Genomic DNA, 25298 nt, shown 5'->3' with positions numbered 1-25298 from the left:
CAAGGGGGAATCCCAGTTGGCTAGATGCCAGGGGTGTCTCCTATCTCTTTAGACCCCAAAGTCTCCTTCCTGAAGGAATGAGGGAGACCCCCACACGCATATACGGGCTGCGTCCTCCCTCCAGAGGTGATTCCTTTCCTCATTAGGAAATTCTCCGCTCCCTTTTTCCGACTCCTTTTCCGAGCGTTTACGTTGTACATCTGGAAAGGAGGGGGAGGAAGGAGGGGAAAGCAGAGAGGAGGGGGAAGAGCCCAAACCCGCCCAGTCTGACCCAGTCCAGACAACCAGCCTCCAGCTGGGGCTAGGGAGAGGGGAGTGGAGAGGTGCGGCCCCCCCACGCCCCTTCGGGGTGGGGGGCGCGGGCTCAGCGTTCCAAGGACCCAGGAATGCCCCCCCACTCGCCCCCCCGGCAGGCGGGGCGAGGGCTCAGCCGGGAGTTTGGCAAACTCCTCCCCGCGTTGAGTCATTCGCCTCTGGGAGGTTTAGGAAGCGGCTCCGGGTCGGTGGCCCCAGGACAGGGAAGAGCGGGCGCTATGGGGAGCCGGGCACCAGGGTTCCCTCTCCACGCCGGGCAGCTGCGCTGGGGGCCCCGGCGCCGACCCCCGCTGCTGCTGCTGTTGCTGCCGCCGCTGCTGCTGCTGCTGCAGCCGCCACCCAGGGTTGGGGGCTTCAATTTAGACGCGGAGGCCCCAGCAGTGCTCTCTGGGCCCCCGGGCTCCTTCTTCGGCTTCTCGGTGGAGTTTTACCGGCCGGGAACAGACGGGTGAGTGAGGAGGGCTGGCGGCGGGATGGGGGTGGGGGGTGGAGGGCTGGAGACTGGGGGCGCGGCTGAAGTATGAAGGGGACCAAGGCTGGAGTTTGAGAGGCGGAGTTTGGAAGGACTAGGGCTGGAGTTGGGGGCCCACGCTAGAGTTGGGGGCCCGTGCGGGAGTAGGGAGGGGACAGTGGCCGGCGCAGAGCTGGGCGCCTAGGTTTTGAGATCAGTGGGGAGACCTGTGTGGGGTGGGGAGAGGACACGAAGCTGGAAGCTGTTGAGGTCTGGGCACGGGTCTTGGGGCCAAGGGAAAGGAGGACCAAGAGCAGCGGGTCTCTGGCTGAGATCTGTGAGCTGCCGGGACCCAGGCGGATGCTGGCGGAGAAGGGGCGCGGAGGCCGGGAAGGGCTTTTTGGAGCCCTGGAGGACCTCGGGACCCCTGAGGGCCATTGTGCGGAGGGAAGACGGGCTAAAGCAGAATGAGCTGTGTGTAGCAAGAGGGGAGTCGGGAAGTGAGGGGGTCCGGAGGTTAAATGGGGACTAGCCTCATCCTCCCCTCCCCCGCTCCGCTCAGACTGGGAAAGACCCGGGAGGGGGATGGCGGCTCCCTCCCCTTTCTCCTCGGGCTCCTATTCCTCCTTCCACCTCCAATCTCCGTTCGGACGAGGGGACCGGGAACTTGGGGAGAGTCCCGGGACTCTGGCCCTGGGGGCGCCCGCGCTGGGGCGGGCTTGGCCAAGGGCGGGTGCTCGGATGTGTCGGGAGGGGTGTGTGCGCGCGCGTGAAGGGGGGTGGGCGGTTTCCCTCTTCCTCTAGCTCTTGGGAGGAAGAGAAATGCCGATTTCCTGTAGCTTGTCGGCTGGAGCTGAACTAAGACCGGACTCCAGGGCTGGGGTCGGAAGCTGAGGAGACGTGGGCTCGCTGGGCCCAAGGGCGTCATAACATAGGACATCAAGGACTGGGGAAGTCTCAAAGGAGGATCCTCATTCCCAGCTCAGCAGGGTGACGAGCAGACCGGACCCTGAGTGCCTGGATAATGGGGAGCCCACAGACTTGGGAAAGCTGGAGTTATAGCTGAGGCAACATTGGAACAAGGGTGTTTGTTTAAATATGGGGGGTTGGGAAGCAAGAGGATAAGGTAGCTGCTCCTGGGCCAAGGCAGGGACTCCCAGGTGCCAGATTCCGGATCCTCCACAGTAACTGGGAAATCCTCCTCTTCTGTCTCTGGGCTCTGAGCTTTCCATGGGTCCTGACCACCACCACCACCCTAACCCCTAGTGTCTCCAGGTTTGATAGGACCTCTGTCAGCGGTGAGCTAGTTTTATACATGATACAGTTAACTTAGCTCTATTCATTTTCTTTAGTTTTTTGGAGAAAAGGAGTTAATCTAGCTAATTCAATGGGGGGGGGGGCAAATTTCTCCTTTGTCTGGAATGGGAAAAAAGAAAGATAGTTAGGCCCCAGCTGTTGGTTCTGCGCTATTCAAGGTCCCCACCCAACCCCCACCCCACCCCCCTGGCCTCCTGCCCAAACCCCATTGCATCACCCTGGCCTGGAGCCTCTGCCAGGCCTGGCCTCCCCTAGGCCCCCTCAAACTGCTTACCACAACCCTAATGGAGTAGAGAAGAGGGAGGCAGGGGGGTTATGGGATCTTTTCCCCATCAGGGTAAATCCAGTGGTCTGGCTCCTAACCTTCCTCATTAGGCCATCCCCACCCCACCCCCACCTAGCAAAGTGTCATCTCCGTTTTAAAAGTCTCCTTTAAAACATCTGGGCTCTCACACCCTCCGGTTCCCTAGGTGTCTGACCCCTGGGCTAATCCTACAGTCCCTAAAGCTGTCCTCTAAACCAGGACCCAGCAGCCTTCTCATCCCTCCTCCTCCCCCTCTGCTCATCTCTCCTCCCAAGAGAACCCAGGTATCCAGCTTGCACTCCTCCCCTCTCATTTTCTCTTACAATACACTCTTAGAGTAGGACTCTGAACATTCCACCTCCCCAGTGACCTCCCTCCCACCGCAGCTGGGCCTTCAACCCCCTCCTGCCCACAGGGGACAGACACGGTTCCCAGACCTGGGACCATCGCTGAAGAGGGCAGGCCTCAGTGTTCTTGTTGTCACTGTAGTGGCTTTCACAGGGACACTGAGACAGCCTCAGAGGGCAGGGTGAGCTCAAGAGAGGTTACGTGGTAAGAAAGGGCCAAACTTTGAGTCAGACAGTGCTCGGGGTGCATCCTGGCCCCAACACTTGCTCTTTGTGTGACCCGGGGCGAGTTAGTTTTGCTTTGTGTTTCATGAAAATCAGACACCTAATGATTGGGGCTGCTTTGAGGACTGAGACAAGAGATAGAAAAAGCACATGGTCCATAGAGGGAGATCAGTACATGGGAGGCATAATTTTTCTAGGGTAGCTGTTCTCTATTTCTGGTTTTCTCCTCTCTGGATAGCACCTGGTTCTTTGTCTAACTTTTCCCCTATTTCTTACTTGCTTCTAGTATTTGTTTATAGTAGTGATAGTAATAATGGTCCTTCACATTCCTTAGCACTGTCCTATCAATTTTTCCATTGGATTGTTAAGAATAATCCTTGCATTAGATATAGGAAACACTGTTGTGCTGTTTTATATACATATAAACGGAAACTTCAGGAATCATAGAAATTGGCTTAGGGACCATTCAAGGGCAACCCATCATTTTAGGTGGGGAGGGAATCCAGAGCTTGGAGAGAAGTGACTTGGCCCAGGTCACAAGCTGGAAAGGCGCCCAGACTTCTTAGGCCAGCTCCCTCTTCTCTTCTGGTACCAGCACCGCCACAAGGGGAGGCAACTCTTCCTCACCAGCCAGCCCGGCATATATCTTGGGAATTCACTGAGGGATCTAGATGTCCTCCTCTGGCCTGGCCCTTTTGGTTGTGGGACCTGCTGGAGCTGGGCCCTGGTCCATTTGCTACTCCCCACCCCCCACCTTGCCGGGCCAACAGAGTCAAACAGTAACCATGTATTGAACAGGAACTTGGTTAATCAGAAGCCTGGCTGGGGAGATAGTAGAGGGGAGAGAAGGGGATTGATTTGTTGGCAACAGGGTAGACCAGAACGCTGGCCTAGGAAGTTGGATTCTTAGCTTCTGGTCCTCCTGTCAGGAAGGATTCTGATTGGCCTTGGACATCTTACTTAATCTCTCTGGGACTTAGTCTTCCCATCTGTAAAATGAGAACATGGGACTAGGTCAGCAATTTAATTAAAGCTTTTTCTTTATTTCCTTTATTTTTGTTTAAACGCAAACAGTATCTTACCAGGGACTCTATATAAAACAGAGAAAAGAGGTTGCTCTCTAAAAGAAGATGGGAGGACTGTCAGGACCAAACTAGCCTCCCCAGACTCCATGTGGCCGGTGTGAGGCACCTATGGGACAGTCTTCAAACCAGTGGTTGCTATCTGTGGCTCCTCGCAGCTGTGGTAGCCTGTGTCTCCACAAGCCAACTGTTGGATTTTGGGGAGCTGAGGCTTCAGAGGAAATCATGGCAATTATTTCTTCCCGTGAACTCTACATTTTAGAAGAGTTTATCTGCCACAGTGCATTTAGTAAGGCATAATTAATTCCTTTTGCCCTGTTTTTTATCAACTAGAAGTTAGAACAAGCAGACAGCTCTAGCTGCCAATCAGAGCTTCTGACCAATACGTGATAACCAGCTTCCCCAAATGTGATAGAATTTTGGCCAAAAGCAAATACGCTTGCAGTTTTTATTAGCCCAGCCACCTTATCAGGTGAATGCATGATTTCCACTAGGCTTTCTGAAATACTGAAAATAGCCCAAGGACCCTTCATGGACCCCTAAGAGGGCACAACTGCTGCAGGATTTAGGAAGCAAGAACTAGGAGTGGGGCATCCAGGATTAGCTATGTGATAGGGCTGCCCTGATACTGAGCACTTTGCTTGGCACATAGGGAAGGGAGCTATTTATTGGGATGCAAGGGCCACTGGCCCCGCAGGTGTAAGTCACAGGTTGGGGTCTGCGTCTGTGTCCCTTGCCTGCATTCCAGATCTCCTGAACTCTCCAACAGCCACAACATAGACGCCCCCTGGCCCATGAGCCTGTGGGCTTCACAGGCTTTGGAAGGCCTCTCTCACCTTCCATCCCTGCCAGACTCCAGGCATCCTAGGAGCACTCGGGCTCAGTTCCTCCTCAAGAGCAGGAGGTCTTGGAAAACTGGGAGCAGGAGCAGATCTCTTGGCTACCACCCTGTGCTCTCCTGGAAATGGAATGAATATCAGAGCTCCAGGAGGCTCAGGTAAACTGCTCAACCTCTTCACCGGGAGAGAGAGAGAGAGAGAGAGAGAGAGAGAGAAAGGGAAGTGCCCAAGTCCACACTGAGCTGGTGCTAGACCCGGAGCTCATGACTCCTAGTCCAGTCCTCTTTTCATTGCCTCCTGTACCACAGCTATTCTTTGGGGCTGCGCCTGCTAAGGAAAGCTTGTACCCCTCTCTTCTCACCCAGGCCTGGGGCAGTGCAACCTCTGCGCACCACCCCCAGCCCCACTGCCAGTCTCACATACTGGGTCCCTGTGCCTTCTAAGAGGCCAGCTCCCACCCCCCAGCTGGATGTAATGCCTGAGTGAGAGGGGTGGGGCCTGGCGGGTGGGAGACAAACGGAGAAGTGAGAGGTTGGAAACAGACAGGAAGCCACAGGCAGTAAACATTTCCTGTCCCCAGGGTAACCAGGGCTCGCACCCCACCCCCCTTCACTCCAGGAACTCTCCCTCCCTGGCCCCCCTTCTATTCTTCTGGACCCTGCCTTCTCCCTCCTCTGTTCTCATCCTCAGCCCCCCCCCCCCCCGCCTGCTCCACACTCCCCACTTCAGTCCCATGGCCCCGCTGTCTTGGTATACCCACCCCTATTCCCCTTGAACCCCACCCCTGTCACCCTTGCCCCACCTGGTCCTCTTGGAAGACATCCCTAGCTTTTGGGGCATCTACCATACTTACCCACTTGGGCTCTCCTGGGTAAGGAGGACTAGGGAACAGAGCCAAACAGCAGGGAAGAGATGGTGCTGGGAACTGAAAGGGGCCAGAAACCAGGAGAGATGGAGAAGATCTGAGAGAGATCCAAGAGTGAGAGATCTGAGAGAGAGAGACAGAGGCAGTAGTCACAGGGGCGAAGGGACAGAGACGGAGAAGCAGTGCCAGAGCAGATATGGAAGGAGAAAAGAGGCTAAGCTGACAGGGACACTGGCCCAGGGCCTGGGTCCAGTTGCCCAAGGCTGTCAAATGCAGTCATTGTGGGAGACCCTGGAGGAGAAAACCAACCAGGCTGATGGCTACACAGAGTACTTGGAGCCAAGGGCCCTCAAAGACTATGGTAGAGGCAGAGCCAAAGACAGGAAAGATTGCCCGGGACCTTAACCATAACCACACCATTACATAGGACCCCCCAGCAAGGGCAGCTTTCTCCTCATTGTCTTGAAGCACCATATTCAGAAGCAAGACCCAGTAGAGCAAGATCTGAATTCAGACTCTTAGTGATGGTGTGTGGGAAGGGTGTTCAGGGGCTGAGCAGAAACTTAGCCAAGATGGGGAGGTCTACCCCAGAGTCTAGGGGGAAGGCAGGCCCAGGCCCAGGGGAACTTGTCTTCACCATCCTCCAAGATCCTCTCCACTTCTACTGACCGATTTCCAAGACTCATATTTTCCTCCTACACACCCCAAGGCTGGGCAGCCCGGATGCCTGGGTCTCGATGCCTGGGTCTCGGCCCAGAGAAGGGCTTTGGCCTGGGCCTTGGCTTGGGACAAAAGGGTAGAGGCTAGGTGAGAGGACCCTCCAGAGTCGTCTCCAGGGGGTTCCAGACACTGCGTGTCCAATCCTGGCAGATCTACAGGGAAGCTGAGGTCCAGGCCCTCTGGCCCCTGTTCCCTTCCCAGAACTGACTCTTGGTTCCTCCTTTCTCTAATAACAAGGGAAGGTGGTGGAGGGGGGTGGTTGTGTTAGTGACAGCGGCACATGGGGACCACCTGACTCCAGCCTGTGCCTCTGGCATCTGTGGCATCTTCTGAGATATAAATACAACCGAGGGGGCATCTACCCCACCCCCCAGCCAGCCCCTGGCCCAGAGGCCTGGGGAGACTGGAGGAGAGCGAGGAGTCACTCTGAACCGCCTCTCCTTTCCCCTCCGCAGGGTCAGCGTGCTGGTGGGAGCGCCCAAGGCTAACACCAGCCAGCCGGGAGTGCTGCAGGGCGGTGCCGTCTACCTCTGTCCCTGGGGTGCGGGCTCCGTACACTGCTCGCCCATTGAATTTGACAGTAAAGGTAACCCCCTTGGGTAGGGGAAGCTCGGAAAGGACTCGGGGGTGGGGCTGCGGCTGGGGGGCGGGTCGAGCGGCGCCGGGAGCAAGGGGGCGGAGCCTGTCCGGGTCTGTGGCCACGTGCCGTCCCCGCGCGCTGGCGCTCCAGCTCCGGGGAGCGCCGGCTCCCCGTGGCACTCATACCACGTTCCCAGTCTAGCCCAGCCCTAGGAGGGCGGGTGTGATTCAGAAACATGTGGCTCTCATTTCCCCTGAATCACCCACAACTCTGGGAGGCCGGGGCAGCAACACAAAGACAGGGAGAGCCACACAGACTTTTCAGTCCATCCGACTAAGCACTGACTAAGTGACAGTGCATGCTGGGCACTGTGCCGGGGCTGCGGGGACCGGAACGCGATGAGACTACCGCCCTCAAGGAGCTCCGGATCTGGAGTAGATGCAGAGGTGGGTGGGAGTGAGACCGAGGGAGACAGCAGAGAGAAGGGCAGGAATAACAGCTAACACTTTCAGAGCACTTGCTCGCTGCTGCCTGCAAGCAGCATACCTCAGCTTGCTTGATCCTTTCAACGGGGGTGGGGGTGGGGGTGGGGGGGTGAGGTATTATCCCCACTTCATAGATGAGGAAACGGAGGTTAAGTAACTTGTCCAAGGTCACGCAGCTATTATAGGGTGGAACAGGGGCATGAACTTGAATAGTCTGGCTCCGCAGATAAAGACTGGTGTGAGGGACAAAAAGAGGAGAGATAAAAAGATGGAGACAATGGCGAGGGCAGGGAGAAAAATCATGAAACAGACTTTTTTTTTTTTTTTTTAACCTGAAAGATGAGAATCAGAAGAAAGAAAAAACTGTCCTCTAGAGGCCAGAGATAACACTTGGAGAGACCGATGAAGGGAGCGAGAAAGAGCCGTAAGGGGGCAGAGACCCAGATAAGAAAGGGGATGGAACAAGGTGTCATTAGAAACTCAGATCCAGCCACAGAGAAGTGGAGGCAGAGGACTACTCTCAAGGGAAATAGCCTTTCTTCCCCACCACCCTCCTGCCTTCACCTTCCCACAGGCATCCCTGTCCCAGCCCGGTGAGGAGGCACGGGGACAAGGGGAAGTCAACTCTAGAAAGCCTAGGTTCTGGGTGCGTGCACATGTGTGTGCACTTGTGTCTGGGGAAGGGGTGAGTGAGGCTGCACAGAGCAGACTCTAACGACCCTTCCCAGGGCACCTGGGTGGCTCAGTCATTAAGCGGCTGCCTTTGGCTCTTGTGATGATCCCAGGGTCTTGGGATCCAGCCCTGATGGGTTCCCTGCTCTGTGGGAAGTCTGCTAATCCCTCTCCCACTCCCCCTGCTTGTGTTCTCTCTCTCACTGTGTCTCTCTGTGTCAAATAAATAAATAAAATCTTTAAAAAAAATTTTTTTTGAATTAAGACCCTTCCCCACTCCTCCCAGGGAGTCACGGGGCTTGGGGTTTACAAGCACCTGGGTGCTCCCAGACTGAGGGTGGAGGCCACTCGAGGTCTCAGCCATCCACAGTCCAGCCTGACTGCCTTTTCTCACTTCTCCAAGGCTCTCGGATCCTGGAGTCATTGGTGTCCAGCCCAGAGGTAGAGGAGCCTGTGGAGTACAAGTCCTTGCAGTGGTTCGGAGCGACAGTTCGAGCCCATGGCTCCTCCATCTTGGTGAGGGCCCACAGCCCCAACAGTGCGGTGATAGGAGATGGGTGGCTGTTAACTATAGTGGAGCACAGGCCTGAGGGAGAGAGGAGAGCTCCTTCGGACTAACCTGCTCCTGGGCCCTGTCAGGCCTGTGCCCCTCTGTATAGCTGGCGCACAGAAAAGGAGCCGCTGAGTGATCCCGTGGGCACCTGCTACCTCTCCACAGACAATTTCACCCGCATTCTGGAGTATGCACCTTGCCGCTCAGGTAGGGCAAGAGAGGGCATGAATCCTATGTTTGCCTTCTTCCCATGAGTCCCCACACCACCCCAATTAGCCTTTCCGATCACGGTCAAGTTCAGGGAGGGCCTTTCTCTGGTGCCCCCACCTCCATCCCTCCCCAAGCTCTCTCTTTCCTGCGAGACCCGTGTGTGCTGGACTCCTTCCCACTGCCTTCTCCCCTTGCAGATTTCAGCTGGGTCGCAGGACAGGGTTACTGCCAAGGCGGCTTCAGTGCTGAGTTCACCAAGGTGAGAGGGTGGCCTGGGAGGGAAGTGGCTGTGCGTGGGGTCACCCAGGAGTCAGGACTAGATGTGGACTCCTCTTCTTCCCCTACAGACTGGACGTGTGGTCCTGGGTGGACCAGGGAGCTATTTCTGGCAAGGTAAGTCCTTTCTCTGCTGTCCCTCCGTCCCCTGGCACACGGCCTCTCATCTCTCCTCCCGCCTGAGGTCACCATCCCTCCCTCTTCTCTGCCCCTGTCTTCTTTCTCTTCCTTCTTAAGATGTGTATATCCTTTTCCACCACCCTCCACAAGCTTTCCTTCCCTGAACCAGACTTCTGCAATGCCACCCCGCCGTCTCCCACTGCCCTCCCCCACCTCCTCCTCTGTGCATCCAACGCCTTGTCCCCTTCCCCAGGCCAGATCCTGTCTGCCACCCAGGAACAGATTGCAGAATCCTATTACCCTGAGTACCTGATCAACCTGGTGCAGGGGCAGCTGCAGACCCGCCAGGCCAGTTCCATCTATGATGATAGCTACCTGGGTGAGTGAGCAGCTGGGGAAGGAACTAGAGGGGGAGAACCTCAGGCGCTTTTGCCCCAACTCCCCCACTTCCTCTTCTCCCAATCAGGCATCTGCAGTCCCGCTGTCATACTTGTGGGCAGGCTGTGTATGAAGGCCCAGTAGGGGTGGGGGAAGACCTGGAGGGTGGGCCACAGCAGAGGGGTCCCCACAGGAATACTAATACCCACTCTCCCTGTCCCCCAGGATACTCTGTGGCTGTGGGTGAATTCAGTGGTGACAACACAGAAGGTGAGTGTGTCCCCAGGTTGGGGGACAGATGGAGGAGACCCAGGACGAGGTGCCACAGGAATGAGACCCCATTCTGGTCTGATTCCCCTTTTCCCCACCCTTAGTGCACAACTTTCTCATCTCTTTGCAGACTTTGTTGCTGGCGTGCCCAAAGGGAACCTCACCTATGGTTATGTAAGACGCAGCCTGACCCTTCCTCCTTCCCTCCTGTCCCTTCCCTTCCCCTTCCCTGGCAAATCACAAAGAACCATGCACCGCAGTTTGTGAGGATTCAAAAAGTGGATCAGAACCGGGGCTCTGGAGGCAGCCCTGGGTTCAAAGACTGATGCTTACTCTGGATGAATCATTCTGTTATTTATTCATACCCTACTTTATTCCATAAAATCCTTAAACCTACTTAGCCTCTCTGAGCCTCATTCTTCTCTGTATAATGGGATAATAATAGTTCTGACCTCACAAGGCTCTTATAAGGACGAAATGAGATAATGCCAGTGAAAGGGCTTAGTGAACTCTTAGGCAGTGTACAAGTGGTAGCTGTTATTATTAGACCGTGACAAGTGCTTTAAAAAGGACATAGATAAGAATGCCACAAGAGTTCATCCAATTAACAACGTTTATTAAGGCCAGGTGAGAGATGAGAAGATGAATAAGACACTGTACCCCATCTCATAAGGTGCTTCTAGTTGAGGATGTGAGATAGGACCCGGGTCAAGGGACAGAAACTACTCCCAAGCACCTCGGTGCCACGGGCTCTGCCCACTCCTCACAACAAGCTAATGGGACTAGATGATACCAGGCACATTTTCCACATGAGAAAGCTGAGGCTCTGAGACCAGGCAAGTGATTTAAGATCACCCAGTCAGTAGGTGGTCGGAGAGTGGTTTAAAACCAGATCTGTCTTATTCCAAGTCAGCCTCCTTTTATTCTTTTTTTTTTTAAAGGTTACTTTCTAAAATTTTTTAAAAAGATTTTATTTATTTGAGAGTGAGAGAGAGAGAGCACAAGCAGGGTTATTATAAAAGGGAGAGGGAGAAGCAGACTTTCCACTGAGCAGAGCGCCCGATGTGGGGCTCGATGCCAGGACCCTGGGATCATGACCTGAGCCAAAGACAGACGCTTAACCAACTGAACCACCCAGGTGCCCCAAAGTCAGCCGCCTTTCTGCACTGTGATAAATTTCAGAAAAGTGGTTAAGAGGATATAGCAGTTTAGGGGAAGGAGTAACCTTTTTAGGGCAGGAGCAGATCAGAGAAGGTTCTATGAAGGATCCATGGAGATGAGGCTAAAGGGCATCTGGGACAGGAGCATGAAAAGCATAGAAGAAAAGGAAAAGACAGTCAGGCCATTGTAGCATTGGTGGGATAAGGAAAATAAAGAAAGGTTGAGGAAAAACAGATAGTTTGGGGCCAGATTCCCCAGAGCCTCAGAGGACCAGCCAAGAAGCTGAGAACTGGGGCAATGGCTGCAGGGAATCACTGTGGATTTCCAAGCATACGTGTCCCTCCTGGATCCGCTCCAGGACTGTCAGTCTCTCTGCTGTGTTGGAGGCAGGGTACCCAGAGGCAGGGACAGAGCCAGGGACTGTCCAGCAATCCTGGGAGGGGACTCACCCCGGAGTAACAGCAGCAAGAGTGGGGAAGAGGGCGAGGAGTCAAGGGCCAGTCGCTAAGGGGAGACAGAGGGGAGCCAGGAGGGTTGTGGTTTGGGAGGGCCGGGGGATGAAGAATGACTAGGTCCCAGCATGCATTCAGCGTTCAACTGATGACTGCTGTCTGCTGCTCACCAAGCACTACTTCAGGCTCTGGGGAGAAAGCAAAGACCAAACCGGAACTCCCGCCCTTGCTTATCATACATTCTAGTGCATATAGAGGGACACGGACAAATAGGAAATCCATCAGTAGTTAACCAGTGATACGGAGAAAACTAGTGAAGTTGCCATGTAATGGAGCTACCTGGCATAGAGATGGGAATGTGAAAGCAAAGTCTGGAGGAAGTTAGGAGACGAGTGGTCTGTGTCTCCCACAAATGCCCCTCCCCAGGGAATCCCATGCCCATTTGTCCTCCACCCAGGGGATGGTCTGGGAGTCCAAGACCAATGGGTGTATCTCGTCCTCTCCAGGTCACCATCCTTAATGGCTCAGACATCCGATCCTTCTACAACTTCTCAGGGGAACAGGTGAGACGCTCACAACCCAGCTTGGCCTTCTTCCAGCAAAGTCCCAGCCCCAACCTAATAAGCTCAGCCCAATTTCTCAGGCTCCCTGGAGTCTCTGACCTACCCCTCCATGTTGATCCTGTCGAGTGACCCCCTAGTTCTGACCCAAAGCTGCCCCTTTGTCAATCTCCACCTCAGATGGCCTCCTATTTCGGCTATGCAGTGGCAGCCACAGACATCAACGGGGATGGGTAAGTGGTGGGAAAGGGGCACAGTGCCATGCCCTCCCCAGATCCATGACTGAAGAGTGGGAGTGAGACAGAAAAACAAGGAGAGTTTTTCTCTGGATCTCACCCCCAACCCAGTGCCTGCCTTCCCCATGCCTGGGAGCCAGGAGAGAGCAAAGGGCTAAAGACCTCAAGTCTTCTTGCTTTGGGAAGAGGGAGCCTGGGATCCAGGATGCCTGGGATTTCCTGGCAGTGGGGCTGGAGGGGAGGTGGCAAGGCAGGGTCTCAGGATACCTAGGTTTCTTCCCTGCCTTCAGGCTGGATGACTTGTTGGTGGGGGCACCTCTGCTCATGGAGCGGACTACTGATGGGCGGCCTCAGGAGGTGGGCAGGGTCTACGTCTACCTGCAGCACCCAGCTGGCATGGAGCCCACACCCTCCCTCACCCTCACGGGCCATGATGAGTTTGGCCGGTTTGGCAGCTCCTTGACCCCCCTGGGGGACCTGGACCAGGATGGCTACAATGGTAAGTGCCATGTGCCCCAGGAGCTGAGGAGGAGTCTGGGGCCTGAGTCAGAAGGAATCTGGGTGGCTGTCAAGTCAGAAGGAATCTGGGTGGCTGTCAGCTAAGATACCCAGATCCCCCGGTGACTCCTCAGGGAGGTTGTGTAGACTTTAATCCTCATGTCTGGGTTTTGAAACTTGAAGAGATTCAAGATCTTGGAAGAACGGATGGTGAAGAATGATCCTGGGTTCTGGGTTCCGGTGGAAGAGATTCAGACTCCTGGATTCCCAGCCTCCTGACTTGTGTGTGTTGTGTGTCTTGCAGATGTAGCCATTGGAGCTCCCTTTGGTGGAGAGACCCAGCAGGGAGTGGTGTTCATATTCCCTGGGGGGGCAGGAGGGTTGGGCTCTAAGCCATCCCAGGTTCTGCTCCCCCTGTGGCCAGGTGGCCACACACCAGACTTCTTTGGCTCTGCGCTTCGAGGAGGCCGAGACCTGGATGGCAACGGATACCCTGGTGAGCAGTGGCTGAGGCCTTGTTCACCTTAGAATTCTCCAGATCACAGACCCCTCTCCCCCCTTCTCTGCACGTTCCTGGGGTCCTGGGTACAGTTCTAGAATAATGCCACCAAGTGCCACTGTCCCCTCCTTTTGACCTCTGAGCAATGACCTAGAAGAGGGTTAGGAAGGAAAGATGTTGATTTGGGGCCTGCTGTAAGGGGTCCTTTCTTGACTTCTTGCAGATCTGATTGTGGGGTCCTTCGGTGTGGACAAGGCTGTGGTGTACAGGTATGAATTCTAGGGGGGGCAGCGTGGGAAGAGTGGGAACTAGGGAATTTCTTGGTAGGGTTGGGAAAGTGCGCAGAGGACGCTGGCTTCCTGGGGCTTGTGCATCAGCCTCCTGCACCTGGATTTCAGAGAAGTCTTAGTTCTATCGACCTCATATCCACTCTTGGCAGGGGCCGCCCTATTGTCTCTACTAGTGCCTCCCTCACCATCTTCCCTGCCATGTTCAACCCAGAGGAGCGCAGCTGCAGCTTGGAGGGGAACCCTGTGGCTTGGTGAGCTGGGGCCCAGGAGATGACAGGGAATGGGTCTGAAATACCTCAGTCTGTGCCTGGGAGTGCGCAGAGAAACCAGGTCTGGGGAAGGGGACAAATGTGGGTGTCCGTCCGGGTCTGGGAGGTAGGTGGAGAATAGGATGCCTGTTCCTTGGATACACCAGCTTTCCTCTTGGTCTTCTTCCAGCATCAACCTTAGCTTCTGCCTCAATGCTTCTGGGAAACACGTTCCTGACTCCATTGGTGAGGGAGACTGCCTGAATCTCTTAGGCCTTGGGATGGGGGATGGAGGGACCGGGGACTTTGGCACCTCCCTTCTCTCTGAATAGGTTAAGGGGGAGAGACAGATTCTCCTGAACATATGTTCCTGGCTGCAGGCTTCACAGTGGAGCTCCAGCTGGACTGGCAGAAGCAGAAGGGGGGAGTAAGGCGGGCACTCTTCCTGGCCTCCAGACAGGCAACTCTGAGACAGACCCTGCTCATCCAGAATGGGGCTCGGGAAGACTGCAGAGAGATGAAGATCTACCTCAGGGTACGGCCCCAAGGGCGGAGAACAGACTGGCCTGGGTTGGGGGTGGTGTCCCATAGAACTGGGGTCCCTCTTGAAATAAAAGAGATTGGGAAATCCCAGTGAGAGGCTTGGGACTTTGGGGGCTGAGGAAGGGGCCCTTCTGTCTGAGGAACTGGGCACCAGGCTGTTGGGGTCTTGGAAGGAAAGAGAATGGTCGTATTTGGACACCTGGATTCTTGAGGGCCCTGAGTGGACAAAGAGATGTGAGAGGCTGAGGAGCAGGACCATCAAGTCCCCAGTGTTCCCTGACACAGTGAATTCTTTCCCCCACCCCCCAGAATGAGTCAGAGTTCCGAGACAAGCTCTCCCCAATTCATATTGCTCTCAACTTCTCCCTGGACCCCCAAGCCCCTGTGGACAGCCATGGCCTCCGGCCAGTCTTACATTACCAGAGCAAGAGCCGCATAGAGGACAAGGTGAGGAGAGGGGGGAGAGAGGAGATCTGGGAAGAGATTGCCCTGGGCACCCGGGGCAGGGCCGTGGTGGGGGGAGCCTTCAGCTCAGGAGGAAGTCTAAACTCCCCCTCTCAAGGCTATCTGGTCCTCAGGCTCAGATCTTGCTGGACTGTGGAGAAGACAACATCTGTGTGCCGGACCTACAGCTGGAAGTGTTTGGGTAAGTGAAGGCCAACATCAGGCTGGGGGATTCCAGATGCCAAGACCTCAGAGTAGGACTTGTTGGAGTTTGGAAGCACCTGGCACCTGAAAATAAGTAATAGGGATATACTGGCAAGCTGTGCGACCTTAAGAAGTTACTCAACTTCTGTGCGCTTCAGCTTCTTTGTCTGTGGGGTGGGAATGATAGCATCCATTTCTCTACCTTTCTGGAAGGACTATGTGAAATAATCTACGTAAAACATCTGGCTAGGGGATGCCTGGGTGGCTCAGTTGGTTAAGCATCTGCCTTCGGCTCAGGTCATGATCCCAGCGTCCTGGGATTGAGTCCTACCTCGGGCTCCCTGCTCGGCAGGGAGTCTGCTTCCCGCTCTGCCTGCTGCTCCCCCGCTTGTGTGCACACTTGCTCTCCTTCTCTGACAAGTAAACAAATAACATATTTAAAAATAAAAAATTTTAAAAAAAATCAATCATCTGGACTAGTGCTGGCCATAGAGTTGGAACTCAGGAAATGGCAGCTATTATTATTACATTATTATTATGGTTCATTGTCCTGGTTTGGGGATTCATTTCCCAGTGTCCTTTACCCTGTGTTTCCCCTCCAGGGAGCAGAACCACGTGTACCTGGGTGACAAGAACTCCCTGAACCTGACTTTCCATGCCCAGAATGTGGGTGAGGGCGGTGCCTATGAGGCCGAGCTTCGGGTCATAGCCCCTCCAGAGGCTGAGTACTCCGGACTTGTCAGAAACCCAGGGGTGAGAGGGGCCTCTCAGGTTCGGCTTGGGAGGGGACCTGCCAGAGGGGCACCAGAACCTTACCCATACCCACCCACCTCCAGAACTTCTCCAGCCTGAGCTGTGACTACTCTGCTGTGAACCAGAGTCGCCTGCTGGTGTGTGACCTGGGCAACCCCATGAAGGCAGGAGCCAGCGTAAGTCTGGCGAGGAGGAAGGATCTGAGAGGGCAGTGACCAGCCTGTCCAGAGCACAGCTGTGGAATAGGGAAGGGGGCTGGAAGTGGGGTGAGACAAATGCCCACTCTAACAGGCTCCCTTGTCCTCCTTCCTTGCCCCACAGATCTGGGGGGGCCTTCGGTTCACAGTCCCTCACCTCCGGGACACCAAAAAAAACATCCAGTTTGACTTCCAGATTCTCAGGTAGGGAATAGGGGGTGAGGGGCTGGGTGGGGTGGAGCCTGGTACAGGGGGACATCCCCCTTGCTGGGCTCCAGCACCGCCTCAGTCTCTCCATTCCGCAGCAAGAATCTCAACAACTCACAGAGCGAAGTGGTTTCCTTCCAACTCTCAGTAGAGGCTCATGCCCAGGTCTCCCTTAATGGGTAAGCACCAAGTCAAAATGTGGCCTTTTTTGGAAGGGGAGATGCTTCTAGGAAAGGATGCATCTAGGATTCCTTCCGCGGTCCTCTAAACCACCCTCCTCCTTAGCGTCTCCAAACCTGAGGCAGTGCTGTTCCCGGTGAGTGACTGGCATCCCCGAGACCAGCCTCAGGAGGAAGGAGATGTGGGCCCTGCTGTCCACCACGTCTATGAGGTGAGGAATGGTAGGGGACAGGGGCTGGGTTCAGGGCAGGCTGCTGGGAGTGGAGGGACGAGAGAGAATTTCATCTTTGCCTACTGACTGCCTCCTTCACGTCTAAGATAGGAGACATGCAGCAGGGGACTGTGGGCCATGATGCCCCAGGGGTCTCAGGAGGACAGAAGCCCTCAGCTCCTTCTTAGGGTGGTTGTGTTCCCCTCTCCTCAGCTCATCAACCACGGCCCCAGCTCCATTAGCCGGGGCATGCTGGAGCTCAGCTGTCCCTGGACTCTGGAAGGTCAGCAGCTTCTCTACATGACCCGGGTGACAGGACTTGCCAACTGCACCACCAGTCACTCCCCCAACCCACAGAACCTGGAGGTGAGAGGCCTGGAGACTGGCATGGGAGGAGGGACTAGGATTCGGGAGGTTGGGGAAGGTCACCAGAGGCCTGGAAAAGCCAAAAGATTGTCCCTAAAGCTAGGACTGTGAGAGGGGCAAAATAGCAAAGACACCTCAAGGCTGTGGAAGGGGGAAAAGACTCTTTTTTATACACTGCCCGAAATATCCTTCCCTTAATTCTTGCCCTGGCATACTTCTAGGGTCCATCTCTGTCCCACCTTCTCTGGGAAGCTGTCCTCAGACCTGTCCCCCTGGGCCCTTATGCCTGGTTTAAAGTTTATTTACTCATTGGCAACATTTAAGTAAATGAGTATCTATGCTAACACTGTTATAGGCTCAGGAAATATCTCACTGAACAAAACTAACAAGGTCCCCTCTCTCATGGAGCTTACATTTTAGTAGAGAATAAGAGACAATTAAAATTGAAAGGTGGGGGGCGCCTGGTTGACTCTTGGTTAAGCGTTTGCCTTCAGCTTATGTCATGATCCCTGGCTCCTGGGATCGAGCCCCAGAGCCCAACATCAGGCTGCCTGCATAGCAGGGAGTCTGCTTCTCCCTGTCCCTCTGAGTCACTCCCCCTGCTTGTGCTCTCTCTCTCTCTGTGTCAAATAAATCAATAAAATCTTTAGAAAAAAGAGAGAGAGAGAACAGGTTGAAGCTGCTCTGGAACCCAATGCTGGCTGACTTGGAAGCTGTGATGAGGTGGGAAAGGCAGCTAACGGTCTCTTCCTTTTTCCAGTTGGATCCAGAAGGTTCAGAGCACCACCGCTTACAAAGACGGGAAGCTTCAGGACGGAGCCCAGCCTCCCCAGGACCTCAGATCCTGGTAAGTCATACTGGGACTTGGGTTCTCAGAGCCACCAGAAGGGCAGAATTCAGGGTTCAAGCCTCTTCTTTCTTCCCAGAAATGCCCTGAGGTGGAGTGTTTCAGGCTGCGTTGTGAGCTTGGGCCACTGCACCGGCAAGAGAGCCGAAGTCTGCAACTGCATTTCCGAGTCTGGGCCAAGACCTTCCTGCAAGTGAGGGAGCCTTACCTCCACCCTGACCTTCAGGCCAGCCTGATCATACCCTCACTTTCCCTACTGCCCCAGCCACCTCCTTGGGTGAATGGGGCCCAGACAGTACAGCTCCCCTTCCTCACTCTTGTTTAAGCAAGGCAGTGTGTCCTTTGTGCCACCTAGTGGCCACTCTGGGAATGGCAGTCTCCCTCTTCAGGCCGTTTGGGAGGAGGGAGAACTGGAGGGAGACCAGCAACAGAGAGGTGGAAGGAAGATGGATTCACAGTGGAGAGGCGAGCTGATATAGGAATAGTAAAGAGCAGTCATTTATTGAGCAAACGCTGCTGGCCAGGCAGTGTCCTGGATGCTTGACCCACATTAATGACTCCAAAAAAAAAAAAATTGTATTAAACATGTAGCTATCTAATTATACATTATTTAGTTACACATTTGTTATCTCATATAAGGAACACAGATATTCAGGAGAAAGTAAGTCCAAAACAGGGAAAGATCACAACCTGAACCAGATTGCGGGGAGCCCTCTGTCCTCTAGATCCCAAGAGGGGTGGCCCTGAGCACCTCTTCCCCATCCACAGCGGGAACACCAGCCTTTTAGCCTGCAGTGTGATGCTGTGTATGAAGCCCTGAAGATGCCCTACCGAATCCTGCCTCAGCAGCTTCCCCGAAAGGAACTTCAGGTGAACCTGGGCCAGAGGTCTGAGCCGAGGAAGGTTCAGAATACGGGACCCGGCACTAGGATTGGGACATGGGTGGGGGCTGGCCTTGTTGTTTGTAAAAAATACGTATTGAGCATTCCTGTGTGCCAGGGTCTGTGCTGGGTCCTGGGATATAACAATAAGCAAGATGAACAGTCTCTTCACTCTTGGAGTTCACAGGCTAGCAGGCAATGAGAACACAGTGTAACAAGCACCAGGATATTTATGCGAACACATCAGAGGGACACTTTTTTTTAAGATTTTATTTATTTATTTGACAGAGACAGCGAGAGAGGGAGCACAATTAGGGGGAGTGGGAGAGGGAGAAGGAGGCTTCCCAGTGAGCAGGGAGCCTGACCTGGAGCTCGATCCTGGGATCATGACTTGAGCTAACAGCAGACAGACACCTAATGCCTGAGACATCCAGGTGCCCCTTGAGGAACACTTAAACTCAGTCTTGCAGGGTCAGGAAAGGCTGCCTGGAAGAAGTGATGTTTCAGCTGAGACCTGAAAAATAACTAGGAACTACCAGGCTGATTGGTTAGGAAATGTATATTCTTTGGGAAAGGAAATTAGCAGGTGTGAAGACCCAAAAGTAAGAGACAATAATGCACACCTTGGGAATTTAAATTTTGAATTCAGAATTCTGTTAGCCCAACCTGGGTAGCCCAACCTGGGAGGTGAGAGGTGAGCTGGATCTGATCACAAGTGGGAGCCAAGTGTAGGTTGGGGAGAACTAAGGGCTTTCTAGTGACTTCTTCTGACTTGCTCCCTAGGTGGCCACGGCCATGCAGTGGACCAAGGCAGAAGGCAGCCATGGCGTCCCACTGTGGATCATTATCCTAGCCATTCTCGTTGGCCTCCTGCTCCTGGGGCTGCTCATCTATATCCTCTATAAGGTCAGTCATGCCCTACCTGGGACTTGGCCACTCCCTCATCAGGTTCTGCCCTGAACCCCACAGAGTCCCAAGCATCTATCTCCAGACCAGTTTTCCAGCCAAATACCCCCCACAACCCCATCCCCACCCTAGCCACACTCGCACTATCCTTATCCTGCCCGTAGGATCCTTCCACAGCCCCCAGCTTAGAAGGAGTCTCTTGACTTGAGCTATTAAGTTTGCCTAAACTTGCAAAATCAATGCCATGGCACATATGTGGCATTTGTGCCATCCCATCCCCCAAAAGCTAATGGCAGTCATCACTAATTGGCCAGACCCTGTAAGTGGCCTCAGAATCCTTCTCAAGAGGTAGCCACTACTAAGCATTCAGACGTAGAACTTGAATCAAACCTGTTTACTATCCCTAGCCTAACTGGGGGCAGTTTTACAGCGCTGATAAAAGAACCCCAAAAGCAATCCTGGCTTTAACCCTCCTGGCCCATTGGACCTATTGTAGAAGTAGCCTTAGCAGCCAGGATTTAGGCCAGTTTTGCAAAATGGGGAGACTGGAAGTGCTAGAATCCTCTTCATTTCCTCTTGGGATTAGCTCTGGGGAGAAATTGGAAGCTTGAATATCTAAACTCTCCCTCCTTACTCCCTCACTAGCTCGGATTCTTCAAACGCTCCCTCCCGTATGGCACCGCCATGGAAAAAGCTCAACTCAAGCCACCGGCCACCTCTGATGCCTGACTCCTCCCAGTCCCAGACTCCCAATCCTCAAGGCCCAGTCCCCCCCACCCTCAGTTTACTGACTGGGAGGGGGCTGGGCACTTTCCTGAAGGTGCTGAGGGCCAGGGAGAAGCTCCTCTCCCCAGCCTAGAGACATACTTGAAGGGCCAGAGCCGGGAGGTGAGGAGCTGAGGATCCCCTCCCCCCATGCACTGTGAAGGACCCTCGTTTACACATGCCCTCCTCATGGATAGGGGAACTCAGATCCAGGGATAGAGGCCCCAGCCTCCCTGTAGCCTTTGCATTTTGGAGAACGTTTCCTGAAAACAACTTGGAAGCAGCCCTGGGGAATCCGATCCCAGTTCTCTGGGCCAGATGTGCCACCAGGACTTCCTGTCCAGCTCCAGACTGCAAAGATCTATCCTCAGTCTTGCCAGAGATCACAGGAAGCCCCCAGCTAAGAACCTGGAATCTGGGGAGTGAGACTTGGAAGCTCTGGACAGCCCCACCCTGGTGGGCCAGCAAGAACACTAACAGTGGATGGTGCCCCAGGCCCAGCTCAGGACAGATCCCAAACAAGGATCATGCTGGCTCAGAACCAGCTCCAAGAGGACTCAGAACTCTAATGGGGCCAGATCGAACCTGGGGCCTGGGGTTGATCTGGGACCCAGACTCAGACGTTGGTAACCTAACCAGGCAGATCCAGGATTACATTTGAGCCTGTTCCAGACCTGGGCCTGGAGGCCCAATCCACCTCTGACTTGGGAAAAGTCAGGAATCGCCCAGAACCCTGAAGGGGCCATGATGGTAACAGATCTGGAACCTCAGCCTGGCCAGGCACAGGCTCTCACAGTCCCCCAGGAAAAGGGGAGCCCACTGTCCTGGGCCTGCAGGATTTGGGTTCTGCCCACTAGCTGCACTGACGCTGCCCCTTTCTCCCTGCCCACCCCGCCCCCGTTCAGCTCCGGACATCCGGGACTTATTTAAACTATGTTGCAAGTGCAATAAACCCGGCCCGGTGCCCCCACTGACCAGAGCTGGAATTTGTGTCCTTTCCTACTCTTTCCAAACCCAACCTGGAATCAGATGGCTTGATGCGTAGGAAATGTCTATTTTTCACAGTTTCTTTCCTTGGGAGGCAGAAGTATGACCCCCAGGAACTATGGAACTACTTTCTGGGTTCCCTTCTCTTAAGTGAAAGAGATGATGGAAGGGGTGAAAGGAGGGCTTGACTCCTGCCCATCACCAGCCCCACAAGATCTAGTTCCCGGCACCTCCCAGAGAGAAGAAAAAGAATCCTTTCTCCTTGGGTTTAAGCGCTAAGGGAAGAATACAGAACGGGAGGTCCAAGTTGAAGATGGGGGAAGATGATCCAGAAGACTCACTGGGTTTCTCTAAATCAAAATAATGAAATGGCTTGAGAGAAAAAGCCACAAAATGCAATCAGAAGAAAGCCAGTTAGGTTTTTGTTTTGTTTTGATTGCTCAGTATATGCTGGTAGGTAGAGAGGGTGTTAAATTGTTAACATACTTTAGTTTCTCTAGCGGTAATCCTGTCGAGTAGATACACTAACCCCATTTACACCAGGGAAAATTGAGGTCCCTGGAGGTTATATAACTTGCCCAAGGTCACCAAGTGAGTGCCAGAGCAGAGTCGAATTCAGCCTTGTCTGACTGAGAAAGCCCTCATTCTTAACAACATCCCCTAAGGTTTAGGTCTTAGAAGAGAAATCGAAATGAGGGAACCCCTCGCCGCCCTCTGTCTTTTCAAGGCCAGTCCTAATGTGCCGCAGGAGGAAGGAGAGGGGTGCTGAAATTCTAATGGATTGTTGGAGGCAGAGATGGCCATGTGATGCTGGAGCAGAATTCGGCCACTAGAGGGCAGCATACCCACAAATTTATGGGAATTTTGGGCAGGGAGTGCCTAAAGTCCAATTCCTCTTTCCCCCATCACCCTATTCTTGTTAACTTAGGCTTCTGCCTAGCAGTGCTTACGTCACATTAAACGTATCTGTCCTGGGAGGTCAAGGCTGTGCATGCTCCCATCTGTGACTTCTTGATAACTGTACCTCAGAACTTCTTTCCAGAACCTATAAATGAAGAGGGACTGATAAGGAGGAAGAGACCTAGAAAGGCCAAAAGCCACCCAATATTTCCCAGGATGGCAGCTGATGCATAACAAGGCACTGGGAATTCTCAAGGAAGGAAATCTTGTATTCCCCTGCTTGGGGGAGGCATGGAATTGGCTTCAGTCCAACTCCAGGGGCCAGATTTGAGATTTCTTACAGTATGTGCAGGAGGAAATGAGGAAAGGAAGTGAGCTTTGTGGGGTATTGGGCTGGTGTCATGGGTGTGTCTGTGTAGTGCCTGTACCTTTGATTATCAGAGAGTGACAGGGTCTCTCCCAAGGGTACACAATATGAGAAAGGAATTTTGTGGGTTCAGAAAGTCCAGAGTTGCATCTAGCACCTGCCTTCCTGCCTCTGAACTATACTTCTCAGGCTCTGGTCTGTTTCCCCTTCCACATCTCCCCGCCCCTCCAGAGGATGTCTGCCACTCATCCTGAGACTTGAGCCATCCGGGGACAGGAGGGGAGGCTAGGAGGCCTGAGCCCTCTCCCTCTCTTTGTGCAGAGATGGGAAAGAGGCCCTGGGTAGGGAACAGAGCAGCTGGGGGTGCAGAGAGGGGGAGGGGGCTCAGGAGAGGCAGCTGGCAGGCGGGAAGCTGATCTGGGGGTCTCAAGTTTCTTGACATCAATTAGAGCAACCGGCCTGGGCTCATTAGTAGCCCCGGGTGCAGGGCTCATCAATAATGAATTAACTCCGCACACTGCCCGCCATCCCCACCACTGCACCCCCCCACCACCCCCCTCCACCCCCGCCTGCCTGCAAGGTCACCCCGCCCTCCAGCCAGCTGCCTTACCTTGGTAAGTTAAGCAACCCCTCTTCTTTTTAAGATTTTATTTATTTGACAGAGATCACAAGTAGGCAGAGAGGAAGGCAGAGAGAGAGGGGGAAGCAGGCTCCCTGCTGAGCAGAGAGCCTGATGCGAGGCTGATGTGAGGACCCTGGGATCATGACCTGAGCTGAAGGCAGCGGCTCAACCGACTGAGCCACCCTGGCGCCCCGAGCAGCCCCTCTTCTGAGACCTCCCTAACTCAGAGTCCCTGGGGGCAGTGTGGGAGAGCTGACAAGGCAGAGGGCTAAGAGGTCTCTATGAACAATCAACCACACCTACTTTTTGACTCCTATTTGTTCTGATTCTACCAAGGAGGTGAGAAAATGGCAAGAGGCAAGAAATGGGGGCAGGGGAGCAGGAAGTAGGATGAATAACAGGGCCTGGGGAGAAGCAGTCTTTGTGATACTAGGGTCGAACAACATGGTGGTAGGTTGGAGCTAGAGTAAGAGGACCTCCTCTGATTGGCTAGGAGACCCTACATTCTCCCCCAAGGTCAGATTTGGGCAGCAAGACCTGAGTCCCCTGAGATCTCTGGGCCTCTGGATCAGAAGACCAAGGCATTGAAACCCCCAGCATTCTCTTGCCCTTGAGCTGGAACAACCTTTCTTGAAACCAGATCAGTGGGGGTTAAGGTAAGAGACTGCTGAAGTCCAGAACCAAGAACTTGAACTTCTCATCTAGTCTCACTTCCATGCTGAACCCAGGAATGCCAGTCTCCAATCCCCCTTCCCCTTCCTCCATTGTTCCAAGACTCCAGTCCTGCCACCCTTCCAGCAGCAACCTCTTCCTCCCTGCCTCCACCCTTCTTAAATCCCAAGCGTTCTAATTCCCAGTCACACCTCCTTTCCCTCTGGCTGAGACTGGCCTGAAGCTGGCCGCATGGCATTCTGGGAAGTCCTCCTACCTTCCTTCTCTGAGGGCAGGTATAGACAAGTCCAGGCCATAGCAGCTGCATCTTCCACAGACACTTCACAGACTCCCAGACCCAGACTCCTGCCTCATGCTGGGGTCCCAGTTGCTCATCTCTAATCAAGTCCCCCTGTTAGTCCTTAAAATACATCCCATGTCCTGCACAGCCTCCTGACATTCTCCCCAGCCCGTACATTCTGTCCTATTCCCCATCCTCCCCTCCACCTCACCAAACACCCCACTAGTCCTCTTCAATTGGAGCTCACCTTAATGGAGAAGGCCCCGGGTTTAGGTCCGGATGCCTGATGGATGCTCCTATCCCCACCCCAATTCAGGTCATCTGTACAGGGCAGAACCTCAGTTCTGGGCTTTGTATCATCTTCTGGGAACCCTAGTGATCACCGTTGCAAGCTTCTTTTTCCACCTCTTTTTGAGTCCATTGATTGCAATCTCTTCACTCAGACCTTCCCTAAGGACCTGGGCATTTGAACCCCAGCCAGAAATCAACCTGGGATCCGTCTTCAGCTCCACATTTCACCTCTGAAACCCAGCCCAAACATCCTGCTCAGAGAAACAAAGTCAAAGAAACAAAGGACCTTAGCATTCCCTGCCCTCCTCCACAGCTGACCCTGCCCAGCCTATCACTCTGAAGAGGACCCAGGTGTCCCACCCAACCCAGGCCCCATCCCTCCCCAGAGTCCTCAAGCATTCCCTCACCCCATAGCAGCTCATGACCGGACTTCCTGCCCTCAGACTCAGCCCTTCCCGGGAACCCAGGCATCTTAGTTCCAGGCTTCCTCCATCACCTCACACCGCCTTGTAGATGCCGTGTTCCCCCAGTCCTGGCTGCAGTGACACAGTAAATCCAGGAGACGGGGGGCAGCAAGTGGGAGAGAAAGCGGGAGGGGCAAGGAGCGGCCGAGACGCCCCCTCCTGGAGCCCAGGGTGCCCGGGTTCCCCCTCCTCCCGTCTTCACCTGCTGCGGGCTCCGCCCCCGCTCCGCCTGGGCCGGCCTCTGCTCCTCCCCCGACT

General features: G+C 54.3%; 1 protein-coding gene across 2 annotated transcripts; it reads left to right on the top strand.

Moving 5' to 3' along the window:
* Window positions 1-251: 251 nt before the first annotated feature.
* ITGA5 (integrin subunit alpha 5) lies at window positions 252-21443 on the top strand. Of its 2 annotated transcripts, XM_032348479.1 has the most exons (30): window positions 252-763; window positions 6921-7051; window positions 8606-8718; window positions 8842-8962; window positions 9163-9224; window positions 9313-9358; window positions 9615-9740; window positions 9965-10009; window positions 10140-10183; window positions 12129-12185; window positions 12363-12415; window positions 12709-12917; window positions 13221-13412; window positions 13639-13684; window positions 13855-13956; window positions 14144-14199; window positions 14334-14488; window positions 14806-14943; window positions 15075-15142; window positions 15747-15897; window positions 15981-16073; window positions 16219-16298; window positions 16400-16480; window positions 16587-16692; window positions 16906-17058; window positions 17819-17905; window positions 17985-18098; window positions 18674-18775; window positions 19570-19692; window positions 20338-21443. In XM_032348479.1, the coding sequence occupies exons 1-30, from the start codon at window positions 387-389 to the stop codon at window positions 20419-20421; spliced, it is 3315 nt and encodes a 1104-aa protein (XP_032204370.1). In that variant the 5' UTR covers window positions 252-386; the 3' UTR covers window positions 20422-21443. The 2 variants fall into 2 exon arrangements, with proteins under 2 accessions (XP_032204370.1, XP_032204371.1); XM_032348480.1 differs by lacking the exon at window positions 6921-7051 and having other exon boundaries at window positions 680-763.
* The last annotated feature ends 3855 nt before the right edge of the window (window positions 21444-25298 follow it).

This window comes from Mustela erminea, chromosome 6 (genome assembly GCF_009829155.1).
Source record: "Mustela erminea isolate mMusErm1 chromosome 6, mMusErm1.Pri, whole genome shotgun sequence".
Classification (NCBI taxonomy): domain Eukaryota; kingdom Metazoa; phylum Chordata; class Mammalia; order Carnivora; family Mustelidae; genus Mustela; species Mustela erminea.
Note: the sequence above shows the minus strand (reverse complement) of the source record. Positions and strands in the feature narration are given on the sequence as shown.